This window comes from Panthera pardus, unplaced genomic scaffold, assembly GCF_024362965.1.
Source record: "Panthera pardus isolate Hobbes unplaced genomic scaffold, ASM2436296v1 HiC_scaffold_21, whole genome shotgun sequence".
Lineage (NCBI taxonomy): Eukaryota > Metazoa > Chordata > Mammalia > Carnivora > Felidae > Panthera > Panthera pardus.
In genome coordinates this window covers 25,612,787-25,637,105 of record NW_026526777.1, presented here as the reverse complement: position 1 = coordinate 25,637,105, position 24,319 = coordinate 25,612,787, and the positions used below count along the sequence as shown (strand labels likewise).

General features: G+C 54.5%; 1 protein-coding gene across 6 annotated transcripts; it reads right to left on the bottom strand.

Moving 5' to 3' along the window:
- Nucleotides 1-707: 707 nt before the first annotated feature.
- Nucleotides 708-19,741, bottom strand: KLHDC8A (kelch domain containing 8A). 6 transcript variants are annotated; one of them, XM_019433314.2, is made up of 7 exons: nucleotides 19,379-19,741; nucleotides 7,252-7,752; nucleotides 6,289-6,891; nucleotides 3,378-3,542; nucleotides 2,911-3,126; nucleotides 2,200-2,301; nucleotides 708-1,749 (listed from the first exon to the last, which is right to left on the bottom strand). In XM_019433314.2, exons 3-7 carry the CDS (start codon nucleotides 6,662-6,664, stop codon nucleotides 1,556-1,558), a joined length of 1,053 nt encoding a protein of 350 aa, XP_019288859.1. In that variant the 5' UTR covers nucleotides 6,665-6,891; nucleotides 7,252-7,752; nucleotides 19,379-19,741; the 3' UTR covers nucleotides 708-1,555. The 6 variants fall into 6 exon arrangements, with proteins under 6 accessions (XP_019288859.1, XP_019288868.1, XP_019288875.1 ...); XM_019433323.2 differs by having other exon boundaries at nucleotides 7,252-7,699; XM_019433330.2 differs by having other exon boundaries at nucleotides 7,612-7,699.
- Nucleotides 19,742-24,319: the final 4,578 nt, after the last annotated feature.

Genomic DNA, 24,319 nt, shown 5'->3' with positions numbered 1-24,319 from the left:
AGCTAACAGAACCGAAGTACGGGGTTCCAGAAGCAATAAGAAGACACCCCTCCTCCCAGTCCGCTCACCAGGAACCCCGCCCTGGCCACAGGATGCCTCTAGCCGGGGTGGGAAGGCAAGGCTGGGCCAGCAGGGGGCAGCACCCTTGGGGCCTGAGGAAGGGACAAACACCCCCGTCCCTCGAAGACCCAGGGGCAGAGTCACTTCCTCCAGGAGGCTCCCTCTGTTCCTGCCTCGTAAGAATGAATGACACCATCACACAGGAAGTGCTGACTCCCCCACAGCCCTTGGTGGGGGGGGGGCAGGTTTTCCTTTGTAGTCCCCGTGCTGGCACAGCTTTTCAAAATAACCGGAAATCAGAAAGAGGCGCTCTACGAGCCAGGAGGGGGCACGTCCTTCACGGCAAGTCAGTGAGCGATCCCCGTCCAACTTCAGGCAAGACAGAAGTGAACTTCGGCTGAGTGAATTGAGGCCAGGCACGAAGAGGTCAGCCTTTCCTAACACAGAGGAGTCTAGGCACTGAGGAGGACTGCCCTGTACTGGGAGTGAGGTGACCGGGCAGGAGGTGCTTTGGAGGCGGAACCCACAACAGCGGGTCGCCTGGGGCCCTATTTAGTCTGAGACAGTCAGAGGGACTATTTCATGGGGTCCCCTCTACCCATCAAGACACCCACCCACCCCACCCCTGCACCAGGTACCCGAGAGAATAGGAATATAGATTTTAATTGTTGTGCTGCTGCTGTTAACCAGAGTGCAGTTAATCCATCCTTCGTGGATTTGGATGCCACAGTGTACATGAGAAGGTTTTGCCCAGAAATGAGCTGGGGCCGCGGGTGACAAAAGGGCGAGGGGAGGGTGGCAGAAGGAGAAAGTGAGCGAGGGGAGGAGCGGGAAGCAGAGCCTGGGCTGGGCGTCTGCTGCTTCCCCATCGTCACATTACCCTCGAGGACCTGAGAGGCACGGGTCCTTCCTGGCCGAGGCTACTGACCTGAACCAGTCCCCGTGAACCTGACTCCAAGGCCAATTCTTGCTGAGGGGACGAGGGCTAGGGCAGGCCCACGGCTGACCACCAAATGGGGAAGGGATGTAGACCAAGGGAGAAGCGAGGGGTTTGGGACTCTTTGCGAACCTTCTCCGTTTTCCATCCCGAGAGACCCTCAAACTAGTTCAGAGCTGGGGAGAGGACAGTGATAGCAGCTGTCTTCGGCCCTGCCCACCCCCTACCCTGGACACGGGGGGAGGTGGAACTCACAGGAAGGGGAGGTAGCCAGGACTCCTGTGTCTTTCTCTGCCTGAGCAGTAAGGGGGGGGACTCTCCTCAGAGTTCAGCTGGCCTCCAGCTGGAGACTGGCTGAGTCCCTGGGACTTCGCATGGTTTCCTGGGATGGGTAGGGTTTGGAGGCTGAGGGAGGTCCCTCAGAACCCCGGGGCCTGACCCCACTAGCTGCTGACAGGAGCTGGCATCCTGGGAAGTCGCCCACACTGCTTTGACGAGACCATTCCTCTTGTGGAGAGTGGGCTGATCCGGTCCGGGGCACAGGCGCTGTGCTGAGAGCTAGGAGTCAGAGACACACAGGGCTTCCACCGCGTCGCTCAGACCCTGGTTGACGCCCCCCACAGCCAGGAGGCAGTTCTTGACGACAATGCTGGAGCAGGCGCAGCGGGGCGTGGGCATGGTGGGGAGGGCCTCCCATTTGTTCCTCCCGGGGTGGAGCGCCTCTGCCGTCTCCAGGACAGTGGGCTGGTTCCCTGAAAGCGCCAAGGGAACCGGACCTCACGAAGAAGTCCAGCCCCCCAGTCCATGCTCCGCAGCGACCCCCCCCCCCCCCCGCCCGGAATCCACAAGCAGAAGCCAAGGGACTTTAGTTCCTGGGCTGCAGAAACGCTCCTTCCCTACCCTGAGCCCTCGCTCTTGTCCGACAGCCACTTTGCCCCTCCTGCCTTCTCTCCGTCCTTCTGTCTCCTCGAGAGGAAGGCTTTCTTTCCCCACCCTCTGCTTTTACCAGAAGTTTCTAGTCACTGCTGCCTCTCTTTTGCCTTTTACTAAAAATCCGCCCCCATGGGTTTGTGAAGCCCAGCTGGGAAGAGGGGTTTTTGAATGATTTGGGGGAACGCGGTAGGCAGGCCGTGCGCAAGCAGCCGGTGCCTTCTCCTGCTCGGGCACGGTGTCAGGTAACAGCCTGGAAGCCCCATCCTTACCAAGCCCTCCGGCCACTATGACCCGTCCACTCAGAGCGCCGGCCACAAAGTCTGCCCGCCGCTTCCTGAGGAAGAACGAGCGTTCCATCTTCAGCCATCCCCCTGCGGGCCGTGGATCACGGCAGGATAAATTTAGAGAGAGTGAGACGCTTGGCGGTGACCTCCCCCACCAAGTACACACTGAGTCCCCAGAGCTCACATCCTAGGTGGGCGTCCACCCCATCTACGCTTTGTGCTCAGGGCATAAACTACGCCTCCTGCTGTTTGAAATGATGCACTCCGGGGCCTCTACACCCTCTCCCAGGCTTGCTACAGTCCAAGGAACCATAATCCCCTACAATCAATCACCTTGTTCTAACCTCTGTTCTCAAGGTCTCTGAGCTGGAGAGGAGGTTAACTAGAGGCAGTGAGCGTGGGAGTCGGGATCCTTCTGTGTCTGCATCGGTAAAAAGCCGGAAAAGCCCTCCCTCACCGGGCCCTGCCTGAATGTCGTAAGAAGAGAAAATGGGAAAGGCTTTGATAAAAATAACCAGCTAACCCAGAATAGCCCTGTCCAGAGGAGAGAATGCGATCCCAAGAGGAGGCCTGAGTGGAGAGGGCTGTTCGGACCCCTGAAAGGCTCATCCCCCTGGATCAGCGGCCTGGGCGGGCGCATGGGATGGGGACTCAGCCAGAGGGGGGTGGGCGGCTAGAGGCTGGTGCCCTGCTCACCTTGTTCCATGTCGAACACGTCCATCGTCCGGAGGAACTTGGGCTGCCGGTAGAGCCGCCCCTGCCTCAGGCCTCCCAGGCTGTACAAGCGGTCATCCAGGGTCACAAAGCTGGAGAAGGCCCGCTTACAGGGAATGTTGGGGAACTTGGTCCAGGAGCGAGTCTCAATGTCAAAAACCTCAAAGGCGTTGACTGCATACTTGGACTGTCGTCCCCCTGGAGGCCAGACCAGGGTTGGGAGGGTGGGGGGAGGGAAGGGGGGTTGGGCCACAGTAAGTCCCTGAGGGCAGGGGGCCGGGTTTCCCCTTTCCACGTTTACCCAACCACACAGGGAGCTCCCTGAGGGGTAAGGCATCAGTGATTACCCCCAAGGAGATGCTCAGCACACAGACACTGACTGCTTCCTGTGGAAACTGACCCAAGGGAGAGAAGGAGGGATAGATGTGGGACAGATAACCTGTCCTTACCTAGCACATAGATCTTGGAGCCTCGGAGGAAGGAGGTGGCAGCATATCTCGGGGTGGGCATGGGTGCTAGTGACACCCACATGTCCTTGAGCATGTCATAGTGTTGGAGGTGGTTGTGCGGACGGAGGTCCAGGCCCATCCCGCCTGCCGCATACACTCGGTAATCTAAGGAGAAAGGCCACACACAACCCCTGGCTCAGCTCACGCACACTGTGAGACAGGCCCATCAGTAATGACCTACCAAGCCAGGCCCCATCAACCCCTCGCACACCAGCACGGAGGCCAGGCCAGGTTCCCAACCGCTGCTGTGCCGGGGTGAGGTTGACGGAACCATGGAGAGTCTCTGCCATGGTTGAGCCTGAAGCCATGTCAGGCCTGAACGCCTCGATGTCCAGCCCGTGGCGGAGCCTCTCACAGGGTAGACTGCGGTGGAGTCGAGGCCTGGACAACCCTTTGCAGGTTTTGTCCCCTCTACACTCCTCCCTCCTGGGCAGCCAGAGGGGATGCCGACGAGGAGGGGTAATCCTCTGATGTCCTCCAATAGTGGCCTGTTCCCTAGGCACTCCCTGCTTGGAACTCTCCAGACCCAGCAGGAGCCTTTGGAAATGAGGTCAGCCCTGCTGTCGCTGGCCCTGTGGGACCCTGGACTGCTGCTGATTCTTCCCCATGGGGGAATGCCATCCTCCTTCACACATGAGGAGGCCTGTGGGCTCCAGAAGACATCCTGAGCTAGATGGGATAGGGTTAGGGGTGAATGAGGGTGAGGCTTTGGAGGAGAGAAAAGCGGCCCCTTTAAGGAACCCTGCCAGGGCAGTAAGCTGGGCACTCTGAGAGGAGAAGTGAGTTCTCTCCCTTTTTCTATTGCTCTTGGTTGCAGGTAGCCTTTCAAGGCACACCCCTGCCACAGGGCATCAGAGAGGATGAGCGAGGCACCCGCGTTTCCCTGGGCCTCACCCCAGTGCCTCCTGCAGCCTATCAGAGACACAGCTTCCCCTCCTCCCCCAGCCCACAAGCCACTCTTCTTCCCGGGGACCCACCCCTGCCCGGGATTCTATCTCCCAGTAGCTGGTCCTCACTGCTTCCAGCTCTAGGAGACCTTGATTCTGTAAGGGAATTGCAGGGAGACTACTATTTCCTTCTACTGAGTACTATTTCCAATCTTATTGAACAAGGAAGAAAAAAAATCCTAACCTTAGCCTGCGGCCAGGAGACTGGCCTGCTAATATTAGAAGGACTTCCCTTACACAAGCTCCGCCTCTCCCATCCCTGTGTCACCTGAAACACAAGTCCAGCCGACAGCCCTCACTCCTGCCACACCACTGCTCCTGTGCCAGCTCTTAATCATCCCTTTGGGTTCGCCTGGGTGTCCCTGAACTGCAAAGCGGGGCTGAGAGCACCGGCTCAGTACCGCCCAAGGTAGCTGCTCACCCTGTTCACCATGCGTTATGGAAATAATCCTTGTCGGTTTCTTCCAAATAGAGAATTTGGTCATCTGTGACCCCAGCCTCTGCTTCCGTGTCTGCCACACAGGCATGTGAAAGCTTATTATACTAACTCCTAAACCCATTCAATGCCACAGTTAAGAGCACAGACTCCATCATCACTCACCAGCTGTGTGACCTTGGGCAAATTATTTAACCTCTTTGGGCCCCACGTTGCTTCTCTTTAAAATGAGGATAATAATAGCACTTATCTCATCAGATAGGTTTTTGAAGATCAAAGGGGCTAAAATATATAAAGCACCCGTGGTAAGGATTCAATAAACGTTAGTTCTGTCTTTCAGCACCATCTACTGAAGCCTGGGAACAAAGGAATACCCTTTCCCTCTTTTTCTCCATGGGCCCTCCGGCTCTTATCCTTACTGATGGCCCGTGGAGGCCTCACTGGCCACTACCCTGAGGGATTCAGGCTTAGAGTTTCTCACTGGTCACCTTCATTGATCAGACTCCGACTTCTGAAAGTAGGGGCCAGACCTTCTGCCTCTTTCCTTCCTCCCTGGGACCTGGAAATGTGCCAGGGACACAGCAGACCCTCCAGAAATCCTGGCCTGATCTACAGTAGACCCCACAGGCAAATGGGATGGTTTTGCAAGAGAGGGAGGGAAGGTTGCATCCCACCAAGGCTGTCTGTCTGAGTTGCACTTGGGGTCTTCTAATTCCTGTTGGACCATTTCCCATAAAACCCTGTGTGTTTCAGCCAAAGAACTTTTGAAGCCTGCTCTATGCTCTGGGCTGTACCAGGCCCAAGGAGAAAGAATGAGGGGTTTTGGGAAAGTGAAATGAAGATCCAGTAACCTCGTGGTCCCTGCATGCACCCCTTGAGAACTGTGAACCTGGGCGAGGTAGGAGCACAACCCTCAGGAACATTCTAGTCTCCATTCACTAGTATCTCTGAGACTCGGAGGCAGAAGGGGAGGTTGAAGGTAGTGGGAAAGGCCCTGCAATCAGGCCTCAAAGCCCCACCAGAGGGGCCTAGTGATGGTACAGGGATGCAGTGAACACCCCCAGGACCCCAAATATGTGTCTGGAGGTGGTGTCCCTCGAAGGCAGATCTCAGGGGATGAGGTGCTATGGGTGGGAGGCTCCTCATTCTGCTGAATGAAGGGGTCTGCGGAGACCCTACACTAAGTCTCCAGCTCTCCTCTCTGGCCAGGCCTGCTCAGCTTGTTGGCAGGAGGCTGGTGGAGTGGAGTTCTGGCATCACATGAAATTACTAGACACTTCACCTACTGAGTCTGTTTTCCCATCTGTAAAATAAGGCCTGTGGGTCTCTAGTTTCCGTGTCTATTGTAGGGATCAAATGGGATCGGGATTGTGACAGCGGGCCTCCAACTCAGTGTTAGTTCCCACCCCTCTCCCCGTGGTCCCCCACGCCCTTCTCTCTTCCCTCCCTCAGCCCTGGCCCCACTCGCCTTTGGCCGTGACAGAAATGCCCATGGCGGCCTCACGCAGCACGCTCCTCTTCTTCCACTTGCCCTCATCGATGTTGTACATCTCCACGACCTTCAGGGGCAGCTGATTGGTGCCCACACCCCCGATCACCATGATCCGCTTCCCCAGGGCGGTGACGGCCACCCCGGCCCGGGCCGTGGGCAGGGGGGGCAGGGCGGTCCACTGGTCGGCCTCGGGGGAGTAGACCTCAAAGCAGTCCATGGGGATGCCGTTGTCGTCACATCCCCCGATGGCATAGACCTGCCCCCCGGTCTCCAGCAGGGAGCAGTAGACCCGGCGGCTGGGCAGCGGCGCCAGGCGCTTCCACTGGAAGTCCTTGACGTTAGGCACCTCCATGGCAGCCCCGGGGGCCCCGCCCGCCGCGCCCCAGTGCCCGCGGAGCGCCACGGCGCCGCGGGAGGTGCGAGCCCGGGGGGCCGCCCGCTACTCCGCGCCCCCTCTCGCCGCCTCCATCTGGCTCCCGTCCGCCGGCTCCCGCCCGACCCCGGGGCAAGGGCCCCGACGCCGGCCAGCGCTTCACAGTCCCTCCAGACTGCGCGGTCCGGCGGCGTCCGCGCCTGGCCCTGCGGGAGGGATGGGGCGAATCAAGGGCGGTCGGGGCCCCGCGCCCTCGCCTCCTCGCACCGCCGGCGGGGCGGGCTGGCTCCCGGCTCCCAGGTCCTGGCCAACTTCAAAGGGAAGGCGGCCGAGGGCGCCACCCCGCGGCGGCATCGCGTCCCGCAGCGCGGGGTGTCCCCCGCCCCTCCCGGCCGGCGGCTCGGACACCCGCGGGGCGCACGGCGGGCGGGGGCTTTCCGGGGCTCGCGGCGCCCGGCAGCCTCCCGGCGGAACAAGGAGTTAACACCTCCGGGCGCCGCCGCCTCTCTCCCCCCGCCCCTGCTCCCCTGCCCGCGCCCTCCCGCCCACGCCCCCGCGCCACTTACACAGCCAGGCCCGAGGAGCGCGGCGGCGGGGCGCAGACAGCGCATCACCCGGGAGCGGGGAGCCCCCCCAGGGCTGCGGGGAGCTGGGGACAGGGCGCGCTGTCCTTCCCCAGCCCGCATACCGCTGTCACACAGGCAGACGAGGAGAAGGAACGAGCAGCGCGAAGGAGAAGCGGAGCCGCCCGGGAGGAGGAGGCCCGCCAGGCTGCTCCACGCACATCCCCGCCCGCAGCCGCCACACCTGTGCAGGAAGCCGCGTGCGCCCGGCGGCGGCGGCGGAGCAGGCCGTGACCTCTTTACATAAGCGCTGGCAGCGTCCGCCCGCGGGGGAGGGGAAGGGCCCCTCGGGGAGACGCTCACCTTGTCTACAGGGTCAGAGAGGCGGGGCACTGGAGCCAAGTACCCAGATGACAGGAACCAGACTCCTTCCAGCGTGGGGGTGGGCGGTCTGTGAGTGTTTGTTTTGGATGAAGAGGCGGAGAGTCCAATTACCCGGTTTATCTACAGTACACAGACCCAGTTCGTGACAGGCTGGCTCAACAGTCAGCTTTGCTTTGGGGGAGGTATTATCAAATGGTTTAACCTCATAGAAACAAGTCATGTGGGTGTGACCCGGGGAGACCTGCCCCGGGTGCACCCAAACATAACGTAGGCAGAACTTGCACATCACCCTACCCTCTCTCACCCGGAAACTGACATATTCACGGAGTAACTGACAAAGGTACAGACATGTGGATACCTAACTGGAGACACCCACATAGACAAACACATAGGGGGACCCCCCCCCACACACACACTCTCATCCCTTTTTCACACACCTTGGGAAGGGGAAACCCGGTTGTTCAATGTTGGCACTCAGCACCAACCCACAGGGCTTACCAAATAGTTTCTCCAAGCCACATTCTCAGCCTTTTCAGGACAGTAGACCCCCGGTAACACATCAGCCCATGACACCCGTGGGTCCCCTGGTCTAATGGACTTCCAGGCCGATGGGGTCCTCCTTCTTCTTGGTTCCCTTGAATAGAGTCAAGTCTCCAAACGCTCAGGTTTGGCAGTCTGACACCTGAGTTTGAATTCTGGCTCTGAAATTGTTTTACCACCCTGAGCCCCAATTTCCTTATATTATTTGAATTTATCTCTTTTTATTTGGAGATAAATTGTAGATTTACATGCAGGGGGAAGAAATAGCACCATTTACCCAGTTTCCCTCGAAGGTAACATTTTGCAAAACTTATAGTACAGTAATATCACAACCAGGATATGGAAATTGATCAATGAAGGTACAGAACATTTTCACCACAAGACAAGGATTTTTTGTGTTGCCTTTTTACACCTACACCTGCTTCCCTCCCACCTTTTGTTCTCCAACCCCTGGCAACTACTACTCTGTTCTCCATTTCCCTCATTTTGTCTTTTCAAGAATGGATTAGTTAGATAAATAGAATCATAAAGTATGTAACCTTTTGGGATTGACTAGGAACCCCACCTCCGCCCCCAACATAATTCTGTGGAGCTTCATCCAGGTTGTTGCATGCGTCAGTAGGTCATTCCTTTTAATTTCTGAGTAGTGTTTCATGCTATGGATGGCTCCTGGTAGATTTTTGTGAGGATTAAATGAGATACTGTTTGTGAAACAGTTCAGTTTCTGACACATTAGCAAGGGCTTGGTAAATCGCTATTAACACCATGGCCAGCAACTATTATCAACAAAATGCAGAAAAAGGGAAACGGAACAAATACAAACTTTTGCCCCTTGTTTAGAAATGACTTCCTGTGAGAAACAGAAGCCACAACTCATCTTAATATCTTGTGTTCTTGGCTTAGAAATTGAACTGCTTTTTTTTTGTTTGAATTCTCTGTGCTTACAAAGTAAGCACCTCTAGAACCTTCAGAGGAAGGTTGTGTTCTGTTTTCTCTATTCAGTAAGAACTCATAAATTCCAAAAGAATGTGGTCTGAATTAATGAAGTTTTACAGGAAACGCCAACCGTTTCTCTTTCTTCCCAAGGATCCCAATCTGCCCAGAGGAATAGGGAACAGATCCTCGACCCCCAACTTGAACTGTGTTCAGAAGACCAGCACAGGGTGAGTAGGAAGACTGAAAGCCATAGGTCTTCCTCAAAGGGTCTCGTGGGGGACCCGTCTTCAGCTTCTTTTGTCTACTGAGCCTTTTACCAAAGCAATGGGGCAAGGCTCCTGGAGTCCCCACCCACCCCAGCTGGAGCAGCTTACTAAGCAGTTATACACAGTTCCATATGATGTTGTGTTTGCAGAACTCCTCGAACGAACCTAAGTCCTCACACACCCATTTTCTCGTAATCTTAAAACAACCCTGGGAAAGATGACGGGGGCAGGTATCGGTTTCCACTTTTTACAGGTGAGGCAGCTGAGACTTAGTGAGGTGAAGTAACGGACTTACGACCGTCCGAGGGCCGACACCAGGGTCTAGCTTGTGAATTCCGAATCTTAACCCTCTTCCACTTTAAAACCATTAAATCGCAAATGAAAGAATTGTGTATTCCTAAGGACACCAAGCTTTTCAACTGTCACCTGGCTTCCGGCTTCTTGTCCAATTACACTGAAGGAAGGAGCCCAGGCCCCCAAAGGGTTCCGGCAACGGCTCTGCCCATTGCCATATTGTGTGCTGGGCAGCATAACTGGGGAAGGACTGGAACCCAATCCCAGAATAGGCCCCCTTCCAGCCTAATGCTCATGTTCTGCAAGCACCGCCCTCCATGAGGACCGCGGGATCTAGGGACTCAGACCCTTGGAAAAGTACTGAGAATAGGATGCCTTTCAGGTCATGGCCTGATTGCTTGTTCTGGAAGTCCTGGCTTCTCTCCATCTCCCCAACTCCTTCCCCCATGGCTCTTCCTCCCAGCCAGGTGACATCCTTTAATCCTTACATTGAGTGCACATTGAGGAAACTTGTAACCTAGCAACCGCCACTTAAGATTCCCTGAGTCACGGGCGGTTTTCCATGCCTGGGCAGAGTGCACCCAGCTGGGGCCTGAAGGGGCACCGAGCAGAGGCGGGGAGTCCGGTGACCCCTTTGATTCCTCACCACCCCGTTCCACCGGGTGGCCATTTCCCTGTCGGGGTGTTCTTCCTCACGTCAAACCCAAATCCCTCTTGCTCTGAGACCTTGCAATCGCATCAGGCCTGGGTTTCTCTTCTCTCTTAAAAAGGCTTTGACTCTTTGCCTTGGTCACAAGGTGGCACGGGGAGGGGAGAGAAGCGGGGGAAGGAAAGTTGATGAAAGCCTCTAATGATAAAGCCTTTGGTACTGTGGAGTCTTTCTTTCTTATGTGATATTGCTGCGTCAGACTTGTTGAAGGGGTGCTCAGCTCCAGAAAGAGTCGCTCAGTATTTTTTTTCTCTAAAGTTGCACCTAGGATCTAGTACAGTCTCTTTTATACAGAATACAATGCACAGTTTGACTCGGTAGCGACTGGGTTTATTAGGTATTCAGCAGGGGCCCGCCGTCACCACCTTGGGGTAGCTCGTGGGGAAGCTGAGGGTGGGTAGGGACAATTTCGTCCCCGTTAACTAGCAGAGTCCCGGCGTGGATGGAGGAGGTAGGTAGGGCCACAAGGGACTGGGGGAATCCCAGGTGCAGGGTACATTTTGGGGAGACAGGAGAGGGGAGCTGTTTCGTTATTAGAAGCTAGAACAGCTCCTTCTCCCTCCTTGGAAATACAGTTTACCTTCTTGTGGGGGGGGGGGCACCTGGACGCCCTCTGCAGGGTATCGTGAGGGCTGGAAAGATGCATCTTGAGCTCCTGGAGGCCGGGATCACCTTCTCTCCTTAGTTCTTTGTCTGCAGTGCCTCACAGGGCATGGGGTAGGGGAAAGTGTGTGGACTCTGGCATCAGGCAGACTGGGTCTGAATCCTGCCTCGGGCCCCTCTAGCTGTGTGACCGCGAAGAAGTCACTTATACCCCTGACTCTCAGTTCCTCATCTGGGAAAAGGGGAATAAGAAAATCTGCTTTCTAGAGTTACGGGCGGAAAGAGATGCCTGGTGTAGATGCTGGGCATGTAGGAGGTAGTCTATAACGAGTAGACTTCTTTCCTCCCTGTGTGACGACAAGTTCCTGCACCCTGACTTTCTGCGTATCCAGACCGGTGAGCCCAGACAGCAGGTGCCCATTTCACACAGCAGGCATCTCACCGGGCCCCACGGTCCTGTGCCCCACTGTGTCGGGGCCTACGTCTCGGACGGGATTTCTACCCTCTGAGCGCACGGAAATCTCTCCCACTAACTAAATTGCATTCTGATCTGGAGAACAGCTGTCGCCCTTCCTGCAGAGAATCACCTTCTCATCCATCCCTCACCAGAAGCCTGGCTGTGTTTAGGGGGTGGAAGTGACGATGGCTCATCCAATCAGAACTGAGGCCGCCTGTAGACCGAGGGAGGGGTAAATTCCTCCCCCACACCGAAAAGCCTCCCTGGGGCATCCTCCCGCCCCGTCCCAACAGCAGCCCAGAAGAAGGATTTAGGGCTCCAGAGGACTCGGCTGGAGATGATGTGACACAGGTGCCGGCAGTCAGAACCATAATCGGCATCTGTTCACGTGGCACTGCCACCCGTGGGGTTGGCAGTCTGGGGTCCCGAGGAATGGCCACCTCCTGACCCTGCAGCCTTGACTAGATGGGCGGCGGCGGAATCAGCCACCTTCCTTCAGCCACCAGCCCCGCTCCCTCCTCCCCCAGGGCAGAGTGGGGGGCGGGGAGTGGGGCCCAGAGGGACTCAGTGGGTATCAGTTAAGGGGTGCATCTGATGGAAAGTGCGGCTCGGGTATGTGATGGTGGGATGGGGGGGAAGGGATCATCTTGGTTTTCAGACTCAGGAGCTGCATGATTTAGAAGAGTCAGGAAGCTGCCCCCTCCTCTGCTGTTTCATGCATAGAGATGAGAAGGACAGGAGCAAGCAAGACCTTCTCTGAAAGACCTCGGCCCCTGCCCTGTGCTGACTGAGGAGGTCGTAAGAGGAAATGGGACTTGGAATAAAGCCTGAGGATCTGGGTTATAAAGAGGGAAGAACTTCAGAGGCCCAAGAGCCTCAGAAAATGAAAAGAGCGGCATGAGGTGGGAGGAGAGGCCGTGGCGTCACCTGCCCTGGGAGATACTGGAAATAGGTAAGACACGGGACCAAGAGCCAGGAGACTTCTGTTCCAGCCACATTTTGCCCCAACTGGGCCGTGCACCTCCGGACCAGTCTGTAGAATTAGAAGGGAGAGAGAGGAAGAGCACAGCCGGCTTGAGGTGTCTCCCAGCTGGGTGTTCTTTACTCCGAGGGGTATCCGGGGTGTGAAGTCCTACAGGAAGAGTCACTTAGCCATGGTGACAAAGCAGCAGGCCCCAGAATGGACATCCTCACATTCTTCTGAGTGGCACACACGCAGGGGTCTGGCTCCATCGGCGCTCACGGGCACCGCCAGCTACCCCAAGTTCAGTCATCAGACGGGACTTAGTGAGGGCCCTTGCTTGGCTCGGCTTCTCATTTGCAACAGCTGCAGCTTTTGCCGACGGGCTGGCTCCTTGTGGGCACTGGGCACCCACTGGAGGCCTACCCATGTTTCCTGCTGGGTCCTGACAGTTCTGGGTAGCCTGTGGCCTTCCCACAGGCTGCCAGGACAAGAGGCAGAGGACTCAAGGGTTCAAGTCGTCCTGCTTCTGGCCTTTCCTCTAAATGCGAAAATGAGGGGTGCCTGTGTGGCTCAGTCGGTTAAGCCTTCCGCTCCTGCTTTTGGCTCAGGTCATGATCTCATGGCTCATGAGTTCAAGCCCCACGTTGGGGCTGGTAGTACGGGGCCTGCTTGGGATTCTCTCTGTCCCTCGCTCTCTGCCCCTCCCCCACTCATGCGCACTCACACACTCTCTCTCTTTCTCTCTCTCAAAATAAATGAACTTTAAAAATAGATAGATAGATGGGGCGCCTGGGTGGCTCAGTCGGTTAAGCGGCCGACTTCGACTCAGGTCATGATCTCGCGGTCCGTGAGTTCGAGCCCCGCATCGGGCTCTGTGCTGGCAACTCAGAGCCTGGAGCCTGTTTCAGATTCTGTGTCTCCCTCTCTCTGACCCTCCCCCGTTCATGCTCTGTCTCTCTCTGTCTCAAAAATAAATAAACGTTAAAAAAAAAATTTTTTTTTAAAAAAGATATCTTAAAAATAGATAGATAGATAGATAGATAGATAGATAGATGGGGGCACCTGGGTGGCTCAGTCGGTTAAACGTCTGACTTCGGCTCAGGTCATGATCTCCTGGTTCATGGGTTCGAGCCCCGCATCGGGCTCTGAATCGGAGCCCAGAGCCTGCTTCAGATTCCGTGTCTCCCTCTCTCTGTCCCTCCCCTGCTCATGCTGTCTCTCTCTCAAAAATAAATAAATACACATAAAAAAATGTTTTTTAAATAAATGCGAAAATGTGCCCTTTTGTCCCAGGTCACCAGGCGGGAGCCTGGCTGATCCCTGGGGCCAAGGTAGGTGGTGGGAGGGCGAGGGCGGTGCTTATACCCTGACCCTTCTAATGCAGAGGACAGCACAGCCTTTGTGGGGGCCTGGGCGACTCTGCAGAGGGGCAGAGGGTGCAGGCTGGGAAGGCAGCAGCCACTCAAACACGGCTCCTTAAATGCCCATTAGTAAGTTAATATCGCCATTTCCAGAGCCAGCAACATTCTCCATTCTTCTTAATTAAAAAGAGCTCCATGTCCTGGCAGAGCTGAGAGAGGGCTCTGAATGATTTACACACCAGCCCCGCTGCTTCGGCTAGGAAATCAGCAAGGAAAATTGATTGGCAGATGGGCCAGCCTGCCTGTCATGAAGGGCACACGCGTGTGCGCAGGAGGGGCGCAGTAAGGGGGGCTGGCTGTCCTGCTGACAGGCTCTGAGTGAGCAAGGCCAGCCACTCCCCCCAGTCCCATAGATCGCAGCCTTCTGACAACAGAGGGGCAGAAGTAAGGGGCAGAAGTAACCAGAAGCAAGCTCTCCTGCTTACTTCCTGCTGGGGTCCCTCATCCTGGCAAAACTATCTTTTTTTAAAAAAAAACCTTCATTTATTTATTTTGAGAGCGAGGAGGGGAGAGGGCAGGGGAGGAGCAGAGAGAGAGAGAGAGAGAGAGAGAGAGAGAATCCCAAGCAGGCTCCAAACTATCAGCACAGAGCCTGAGGGGGGGCTCGGTCTCTCTCGAAGCACGCTGGGGATCATGACCAGAGCCTAAATCAAGAGTCAGAAGCTTAACCGACTGAGTCCCCCCAGGCCTCCCAGGGGCAAAACTATCTTATCTGGAGGACAAAAGCTTGGGCTGTGAGGTGGTTGTCCCATTTCCATCCAGGAGAGAAAAGGGCCACTCCTTAGAGGCTCCCCTTATTTCCAGATGGAGGCTGCTCACCTGCTAAGGAACATTACTGGCTTCTATTTGGTTATTACCACTTACTTTGGGAGGAGGGTTTCTCAGGGCCTGCCTCTCCTTCTTTCTCTGCCTGTTAGCCCCATTTTGTCTGAGCCTGATGGGATCCAAGGCTCTGGCCCCTTCATGGGGCTGGGAAGGGGCGGTGGGGGGCCCACAGGCTGGATTGCTGTGAGATGACACTAGAGAGCCAGGAGGTGAGAACAGTCACCCTCAGAGGCCCTGCCCCCTTCGGCCTCTCCCTTCTGGCCAGGCCCAGGGGCAGCTTCTACAACAGAGCGGGGGCGCCTGGGTGGCTCCGTTGGTTAAGCGTCTGACTTCGGCTCAGGTCATGAACTCGCGGTTTGTGGGTTCGAGGCCCGCATCAGGCTCTGTGCTGACAGCTCAGAGCCGGGAGCCTGCTTTGGATTCTGTGTCTCCCTCTCTCTCAGCCCCTCCGCCGCTCATGCTCTGTCTCTCAAAAATAAATAAATGTTAAAAAAAAATTTTTTTAATAAAAATATATAAATGAAACAGAGAGGCCTCATTCTCCACACCATGCTTCTGCTCACCTCCAAGAGCCCCTTGATGGGTGCCAGAGAGGCAGGGTCCAGTTCACCCTCCAGCTGGGAAGAGGGGCCCGTCCACCGTGGCTGGGGCCTCTACGGAGGTACAGAGTGGCTTTCACTCTGGCACGGTCTCTCCTCACCCCTTCCCCTTCTTCCCTGTTGCTTCACATCACAAACACACGCACGTGCACACACGTACATGCATGGGCACAAGCACGTGCACGCACACAGGCCCTCCTCCCCAGAGGTTCTGGAGAAGGGGCCGGGCGGAGGCATGTTAAAGAAGAGGGGTGGGGACTGTGAAACAGACAGCCTCCAGTGCTCTGCTTTAACCCCCACCTCTCCCGGGAGCCCGGCAATCTGCCACAACAGTGAGGTTGCCATCTGGTGTGGTGACCTGTGTTCTCTGTGCTAAAGACAGAGAGGAGGCGGGGAGGCATGGCGGACTAGTTGCAAGAGCGCTCTGTGTGTGTCTCTAAGGACAGATGTCAGCGAGCCCAGGAAAGGGGGGAGACAGGCCAAGTCTCGGGTGAATCAGAGGGCCTGCCCGTCCTTACCAGCAGGCACTCCTGGGGTGGGCTGAGATGCCCGGGGAACCCTCACCGCTCTCCTGGTTGGGGAGAGAGCAGCAGGGTCTGAGCCCTTGAACCCCCTTCTAGAACCCTGGTCTCAGGCTCCCAGGCTGGATCTCTTTCAGGTGTCACATTCCCCCTCCTCCCAGGGCTGGGCTCGGGCCTGTCACCAGGAGAATGTGTCGGCCGGCTCGGTGCCCAAGGAGCTACTGGTTCCTTCCTGGACATCACTGGGAAAAAGTAGAATGACACCTGTACTCGTGCCCTGACCTAATGGCTGGCACCCCAACAGAGACCAGCACCAGGGACCCTATGTGTCCTTTTGTCCTTGGTGGTCCTGGCCCAGAAAGGGCTCGTTGCTTCCTTGGATGCTGTCCCTCTCCATTAGTCCCAGCCTTAGGAGTTATGTTCTGAGAGGTCCCCTGGTGCAGACTCCACCCAAATCACAGGTGAAGGTCTCTTGTCAAACCTTCGGGGAGCGATTACTTACAGACCAAACCCAGCCCGCCGCCCGTCTTCGTACAGCTAGTGATCTAATAATGGTTTTTACATTTTTAGATGTTCGGGGGGGACCAAAATCCAAAGACAAATATTTTGCGATGCATGAAAGTTGTATGAAATTCACATTTCAGTGTCTATAAATAAAGTTATATTGGAACACAGCCACGCTCATTCACTTGTGTGGTGTCTGTGGCTGCTTTCCCGCTACAACGGTGCAGTGGAGTGGTTGCAACAGAGAGCATATGGCCCGCCAAGCATGAAATATTTACTATCTGGCCCTTTACAGAAAGTGTTGGTGTTCCCCGACCCCTCGCCTAGGTTATTTGAAGGGAAATCGTGGATGCCACCTTTTTCTTGAGAACCTGCTTCTCACCTTGACCGGTTAAATTGGTCCAGCAAGATCTCGAGACAAGGGTAGGGAACTAACATTTGTTAGGCACCTACTGTATACCAGGCACGTTTTTCTGTTTATCGCATAATCTTTACAGCAATCTTGAGAGGAACGAGCACTAACAGCTGCTTATATTGTGAAGGCGCGGAGGCTCCGAGGGATTAGGAAATTGGCCAAGATCTTATAGCTACTCAGAAGAAGATCCTGGATTCAAACCCCAGTCTGGCTGTAGCCGAAGCCTGTATCCTCTCCAGGCCACCATGACTCTGAGATGACCTCCAGCAGCCCCGGAAGGGCCCACCCAAGTGGCTGCTGGTTTGGAGATCCGCCCCCTGAACAAAGAGGGGAATTGAGACTCAGGCTTTAGGTGCCCGGACTTCTCCTCAGGTGCCCCGTGCCTGGTCTCTGGGTGAGGGGAGTGTGGTCCACAGGCAGCAACAAAGTGGCCCCAGTGGCGACTCCACATCGGCCCCTCCTCCCTCCTCCTGCCTGCTTCCTCCTCTCTTGCTATCTATTTTCATCACTTATTAGCTTTTCTTCAGGAAGGTTCAATTTGCATTTAAATAGAAAGCCTCTGGAATGGCCCTGATATAATGTTAAGGTGCTAATTACAGATTCATTCCTTTTTAAATATTAAGGCACTTCAGTTCATCTCAGGGGTGATGGAAAGCAGACAGAACGCTTGGTGTGGAGGGGTAATGGACGTTGAGCTGTTTACTGCGAAGCACTTACAACTCCCCGCCAGCAGAGGGCAGAGAGGAGGTGTTCTGCAGACCCATGGGGATAGTGTCTTGGGAGCCTAAAATCAACCTAAAAAAAAAACAGCAATAATCCACAGCAATTGTCTCACAGCAATAATCCTTGAAAGAAGCCAGAAGACGGCCAGCGGGATGGAAGCTGCTAGTGTGGAGCACAGGGACACCCTCAGGTTGCCAGTTTCGTGAATTGCTTGTAAGCATTTCAGGGCAGGACCCATGCCTGTCTTGGGCACTCCTCTTTCCCATCACCGAGCCTGCGGTGGCTACTCCAAGAACCCTGAATGAATGACTGAATGAGTGAGTCCACCAATCAATTATGAAAGAGATCATTCAACTACTATTATGAGTCAGGCATTGTACTAGATGATTTTCACAAGCCTCCTCGTTAAATGATTTAGTCCTTTGCATTTCCCCCAGAGCCGTGTAGAGGGTCCACGAATTCTCTTTCATCTTGAAGAACAGGACTTTGCATTTTACCTACTGATTTAAAATGTCATATTCCCATGCGATGGTCAGTCACGATAGTAAGATCGGGAGGGAAGTCAAGTTTCAATATGCCTCTTTCATAGGTGAGGAAACAAACCTAGAGCAGGTGAAGAGGTTAGCCTCAGAGCACCCAGGTGGGAGCTCAGCCAGGACCCGAACCCTGGTCTCAGGCTCCCAGCCTGGGTCTCTAACTTGCCCTTGGCCCCAAGTTGCTGGGGAGTCCAAAGTGCCGCCCAGCTTCTGACCAGGCTCCGTGCTTGGGCCCCAGGCAAGGTGCTCGCTGAGCTGGCGGCCAGGAGGCCTCTCTTTTCCTGCCTCCGTACCTTGCTTAGTGCTTAGTGCTGCATACCTTCCTTCCCGCGTGTCGAAATCCTACTCATTCTTCAGGGCTCGGCCTCAATGCCACCTTCTCCGGGAGCCTCACCCTAACCCTGCAGGTGACAGTAAGCTCTCCCGTGTTCCCATAGAACTTTCTGTAAGCGCCACTGTGTAAGTACTCAATGACTGCCTTGCACGGTAATAACCATCCCCGATATTCTTTACACGTTTTATAGGATTGAAACCATTTTTTTAAAGTTTATTTATTTATTTTGAGAGAGACAGAGCAAGTGCGATCAAGGGAGGGAGGGGCAGAGAGAGAGAGGGAGAGTCCCAAGCAGGCTCCTTACAGCCAGCGAGGAACCTGAGACGGGGCTGGAAACTGTGACGCCCGGAGATCGTGACCTGAGCTGAAACCAAGAGTCGGACACTCAACCGGCTGAGCCACCCAGGCGCCCCTATAATTTCTATAACAGTAATAATAGTTAACAAGCGAATGGCGGTTGTTACTGTCATGAACTGACCTAAATTTTGAGTGTGTGCAAGTGGAATTTAGCCTGGAAGGCAGGCACTATTGTCATCCCCATTTTACAGGTGAGGAAACGGAGACTGGAGGGGCTAAGTGACCTGGCCAAGGTCATGCATCCAGAGCAGGGTACCGAACCCAGCGTGCCTGACCCGGGAGTCTTCATACCCATCTGTGTAGACGTCCTATCATTCCCACCAGATGGAAAGCATTTAAAAGCAGAAACCGTGTCGCGGGTCATCCGTGTTGCTCTTCCAGAGCCAAGCACGGCGACTTGTATGTAGTCAATATTGAATACGCGGAACTGAATTCAGACCAGAAGCCAGAAGTCCTGGACATTGGCTGTATGTCAGTCATTCTGTGCCCTAGACACTGATCTTTGCATTTTACTATCTGGGTTAAAACCGGCTGGGAAGGAGCCCTGAACTTCAAAGCCGGAGAGGCACTGCTGAGGAAGAAAGGCGCTTTGAGACCCTCTCCTCTCCCCACTCTCCCCATCTCCTGCCAGCCTGTCTGGGCCGAGCCGTCCCCCCCACCCCCCTCCCCACCCCGTTAGCCCACTGCCTGTCTCCCCAGCGGCAGGCACCACTCGGCACAGACAGATAGAAATGAAACTTACCTGACCCGGGGGGAAAAAGGATATCAGGTGATCATCTGCCAAAGACAAAGGAGGGGAAGGGGCTGCAGAGGGTCCCTCAGGGGTTGTCTCCGAGTCTCCTCCTAGGATCCCCAGGGTCCTGAGGGCTTCTTCCACAATTCACAAGTCCACGGCTGCTGCCTCTGGCCAAGGAGCTGGGATACAGCCGGGCCCGGCTGCAGAGGGCCCCACCCCAAATGCACAGAGGGAGGCTCGGGGACCCCTGAGCTCCAGGAGGCCTGACCCCCCACCGAGAGGACCCCAGCACACTGGCCAGAGCCCTGGCGTCTTTGCCTGCCTCCCCGGCGGCCGCGCCTGAGCCGCCAGGGCCCGCTCTGGAAGGGGAGAGGGTGAGGGGGCGGACACGCTCTCACACACAGACAATAACTGCCATGGAAACTAACCAACAAAAAGAAGATTTAGGGAGCCGGACTCCTCTGCCAGATGGGAGAGAATGGAAGCAAGAGAGAGTGGGGAGGGCGTTTCTGCACCGGGCAAACGCCCACCTTGGCCCTAATCCATTGATGGCAGGTTTCCTCCCTCTGGGGTGGGGGTGGGGGGCTGTGGGCAAAAGGCACCGGTGGTGGGGTGACCTTTTTGTGCCCCAAATAGCCACCCATACATACCTTTGCCTTTCCATGCTTGGATGGGGCATCAGCGTTCAGAGAGGGTAAGCACCTCCCTCAGAAACACTCAGCATCGTTCTACCAGGTCAGGCTGAACCCTTCAGGGCAGTTTGGATCACTTTGCTTGGAGGGATGGCTCACAGAAGTTTCTTAGATGAAAAGTCCAGTATTTCAAGGGATAAAAAAAACAAGGCTGTCTTTTAAGCCTGGCTTCCCCTGTCCATGAAGTTAAGCAGAGCGTCTAGACTAGAGAGAAAGCAGGCGAGCAGGGCTGACACAGACGTGGTACATGTGCTTCTCCTTTCTAGGACTTTGAGTCGGGGTGGGGGGGGGGGGGTTGGGGGGATGGGGGCTGGGGGGGATGGGAGGGCGATCGTCTCTCTGTAGGAAAAGAGGATCTAACGAGGGGAACATTTTTGTATTCTCTGAACAGGTACTGTTGGGGTAGGAATGTAAACCGAACACCAGATATCCACTCCCCCAACTCTTTAGCTGTGAAACCAGGGGCAAGTTTCTTCGTCTGTAACATGGGACCAGTGAGGTTTCGGAGAGGGTTAAAGGGGGGAATGTGTGATGCCCTTAGAACAGCGCCCGGCATATAGTGACGGCCATTGTTATTGCTGTTTTCAGTCTTCCTGGTCCTCTGTTTCCTCAGCGATAACACTGAGATAGTAACACCAGTCTGTCTCATGGGAGTTAAATGTGAGGATTAATTATGAGATCATACTTGATGGGGTGGCTCTAAGGGTATAAACGTTTGTCAAAAACCATCCAACTGTGGGTTTGACTGTATATAAATGACACCCGGATTTTTACGTGAGTTTAGGTAACTAGGTTTGTCAGTCATGAACATTTCAATGCTCACTCCCTTATTTTATTTTTATTTTTAAGTTTATGTATGTATATTGAGAGAGAGAGAGAGAGCAGGGGAGGGGCAAAGAGAGAGGGAGAGAGAGAATCCCAAGCAGACACCGCTCAGTCAGTGCAGAGCCAGGCACGGGGCTGGAACTCACGAGCTGTAAGATCAGGACCTGAGCTGAGATCAAGACGCAGACGCTTGACCGACTAAGCTGCCCAGGCACCCCCATACTCACTCCCTTCTTAGGCACTGGCCCTCTCCCCATAAAGAGAGGAAGGAGAGTGAATGATAGAAGTTGAAGAGAAGGGTTGCCTAGGGAGGGGGTGCTTATGCACAGGCCATATTGATGATGTAGGTGACGGGCCGCCTGTGGAGACTCAAAATATTCTGGATGTTTCCTGTGGCTTGGACATCAATTTCTCAGCTGCCGAGGCAACATCTGGGTAGCTGAGTTGCCGTTAGTGACGCGGCTCCTCATTTCATAACCTCGTATGAGAGAGCGAATGGCACTCTGGTTTGCTTTAAACATCTGTCCCAGGAGCCACATCATCACCACGGCCCCTCTGCAATAACTACCCCTTTGTCTCCCAGACTCCCCTCTGAGCTGCTCTTTGGCCCCTGAACAAAGTGGCATGGTGACCATTGGCTGCAGGGGCTGTCACACCTAATGAAGCGTTGGCCCGGGGTGACAGCTGTCCATCAGAACTGTGTGCCACATTAGAAACGCCTGAGAGATCGCTACAGCCCAATTAAAGAGAAGGGGTGTGCATGTGCGTGCGTGCGTGCGTGTGTGTGTGTGTGTGTGTGTGTGTGTAAGGTGACTGAAGGGGGAGGAAAGTAGAATGTAATTAAGAATCAAGTGAAACTGATCCCTGGAGACAGATTACAGACCACAGGCAAACCGCTTGCCTAAAGGAGAGCTGCTTGGGTGAGGCTGGAGATTGGTGCCATGCTGCCGAACGGCCCCAAACCAAAGGGAAGCGTGCCGATCCCTGTTTGTCCTGTGGGGCGATGCCTATCAATAAATGAGTTCCACAATCCATGATCTGAGAATAATGTGAGACTCAATTTGTGATGATCCGTTCTAAGCAAATATTTGGAGGCTCTGGCATGATGTTCACCTCCGGGGGCAGGGAAGAGAAGGGGAAGAGGCGGGACCGTGGAGCACAGGTGGCCATTAAGAGGACTGCCCTAAATGACAGTTCCCCGTGTGAAATCCTGGGGACCAGGAGGCCTGATGCTCAGCCCAGAACCTTTCCGATGATGAAAACGACTCTTTTGGCAGTGGTCTGATATTAGGTGATGAAATTAAGAAAGCGTGTTCCGGTTGAAATTAGCAAGCTGGGGTCCAGGTTAAAAAGCAAACAAAGGAAGGCAGCCCGGAGTCAGCTGGGGTGCTGGGATACAGATAAGTCACAAAGCTGGCTTTATCCGCAGGTGTCAGGATTGATCAGCCCAGGGTCTATTTCCAAGGCTCTTCTCTACTCAGCCACCTCCCCTCCCAAAAGAAAGAGGCCCAAGCTGAAATAAGAAAAAGGTGCGGGATCTGAAATCCTGCCTAATTTAAGCTCTGCTCACAAAGAAGGCCAGAGAGCACAGGGAGGGGTGGAAATCAAGTAAGTAAATGTCAGCCCTGTAGTTGGGTAGAAGCCATTAGCCAGGCAGAGCATCCAATTAGAAGGCATTGAATTAGAGCAGTAAAAGAGGGGGCCTGACATCAGAGGGCACGGCGGGGAGGGCCGGGCGAAGTGGGCAGGAGGGAGCAGAGGCAAGGCAGCAGTCGGTAGAGGATTAGCGTAAGATGTGCAAATGGCGGGAGCAGATGCCTCCCAAACGACAGAGCCCCCATCCAGACACCCTTCATAAGATGCCCACACGATTCCTTTGTCCTCCCCCAAATCCTGTCTCAGGGAGCCCCGCCATCTCACGGCCTCTTTTGGAAAAGATTTCTCCCTTCAGCCTGAGCCCAGAGACAAAATGGGTAGCTTTCAGCCACTCCAGGGTTCGCACAACAGACAAAGGAAGGGAGCAAATCCCTTGGCAAATAGTGCCCGGGAGATTTCATTTTTCCACTTTTCAATCCAAACCTACTCAAAGAGATTCAGAAATACAGCTGTCTGCTGCACACGCGAGAAACGGGAACTTTGTTCGCATGGAGGCGTTTTCGTTTAATGCTGTAATAATTCTTTTGTAACGTGTTTGCCAAATTTAAGTCTTTTTTTTTTCTTTTGCGTAAGCTCTGTTCCTTTGTCCAGGGGAGGAAAAGATGAACATCTCTCCCTTTTCTCCTAAATTGGAAGATTTCAGATTAAGTCTCTTAAAAGCCACGTATGCCCATGTGCCACTGATTTCCAGGATTGAAGTGGGGGGAAACCCACTCTGAAAATGAAAAGAGAAAGTAGCTCTGATTTAGGATAATCGAGTCTCATATTTTTCACTTAACAAATAGCTAACGGGCACCTCACAAGCACAAAGCAGGAATGGTCTACCAGAGGTCAGGGATGGTCTGTGTGCTTAGGAAGCTTCTAGGCTCCCGAGGGTATAAAACACAGGACTTAGGGGCACCTGGGTGGCTCAGTCAGTCAGGCGTCTGATGTGGACTCAGGTCACGATCTCATGGTTCGTGAGTTTGAGCCCCGCGTTGGGCTCCGTGCTGACAGTGCGGAGCCTGCTTCCGATTCTCTGTCTCCCTCTCTCTCTGCCGCTCTCTCTCTCTCAAAAGTAAATAAACAAACATTTTAAAAAACAACAGACCGGCAAACAACATAGGACGTACATCTCCAGAGTGGAAGGAGGCATGTGTTAAGTGACACATGATTGGTCTGCTCTTCGGGAGTGGAACGGAAGAAGAAATCATAGTTATCTGAGAATGCCAGAGAACACCTAGTAAGAGAGGTGGTCTTTGACCCAGGTCCTCAAAGGGGTGTCAGATTTGGGCGAAGAAGAGTGGAGGGCATTCAGGCAGAGACAAAGTAGATCCACGTTTGCAGACTGACCATAGATTTTCAGATGAAATACAGGACACCTGGTTAAATTTGAATATTTACATACGTATACTAAAAATTTATTTGTCATTAATCAGAAATTCTGATTTACCTAAGGGCATCCTGTATTTTTTATTTACTAAATCTGGTAATCCTGTGACAGGAGCAAACAACCACTCTCACAGGTCAAGTCCCTGCAATATTCCAGGTGCTTAAATGTGTTATTTGTTACCCACTGCAACTATCTCTACAAAGGCAGCGCCCATTGTACAGGTGGGGAAACGAAGGTTTACAGGGCTTCAGCAACTTGTGACTCTGCTCAAACAGCCAGTGGCAGAGACGATTTCACCCTCAGCTGGGCCAGCTCCCAAGATGCCTTGCGAGTACCGAAAGGCCAGGGGAGGGGAGGGGAGGCGGGGGAGGCAGAGCTCTCCTCTGAGCAAGGGAGTGAAAT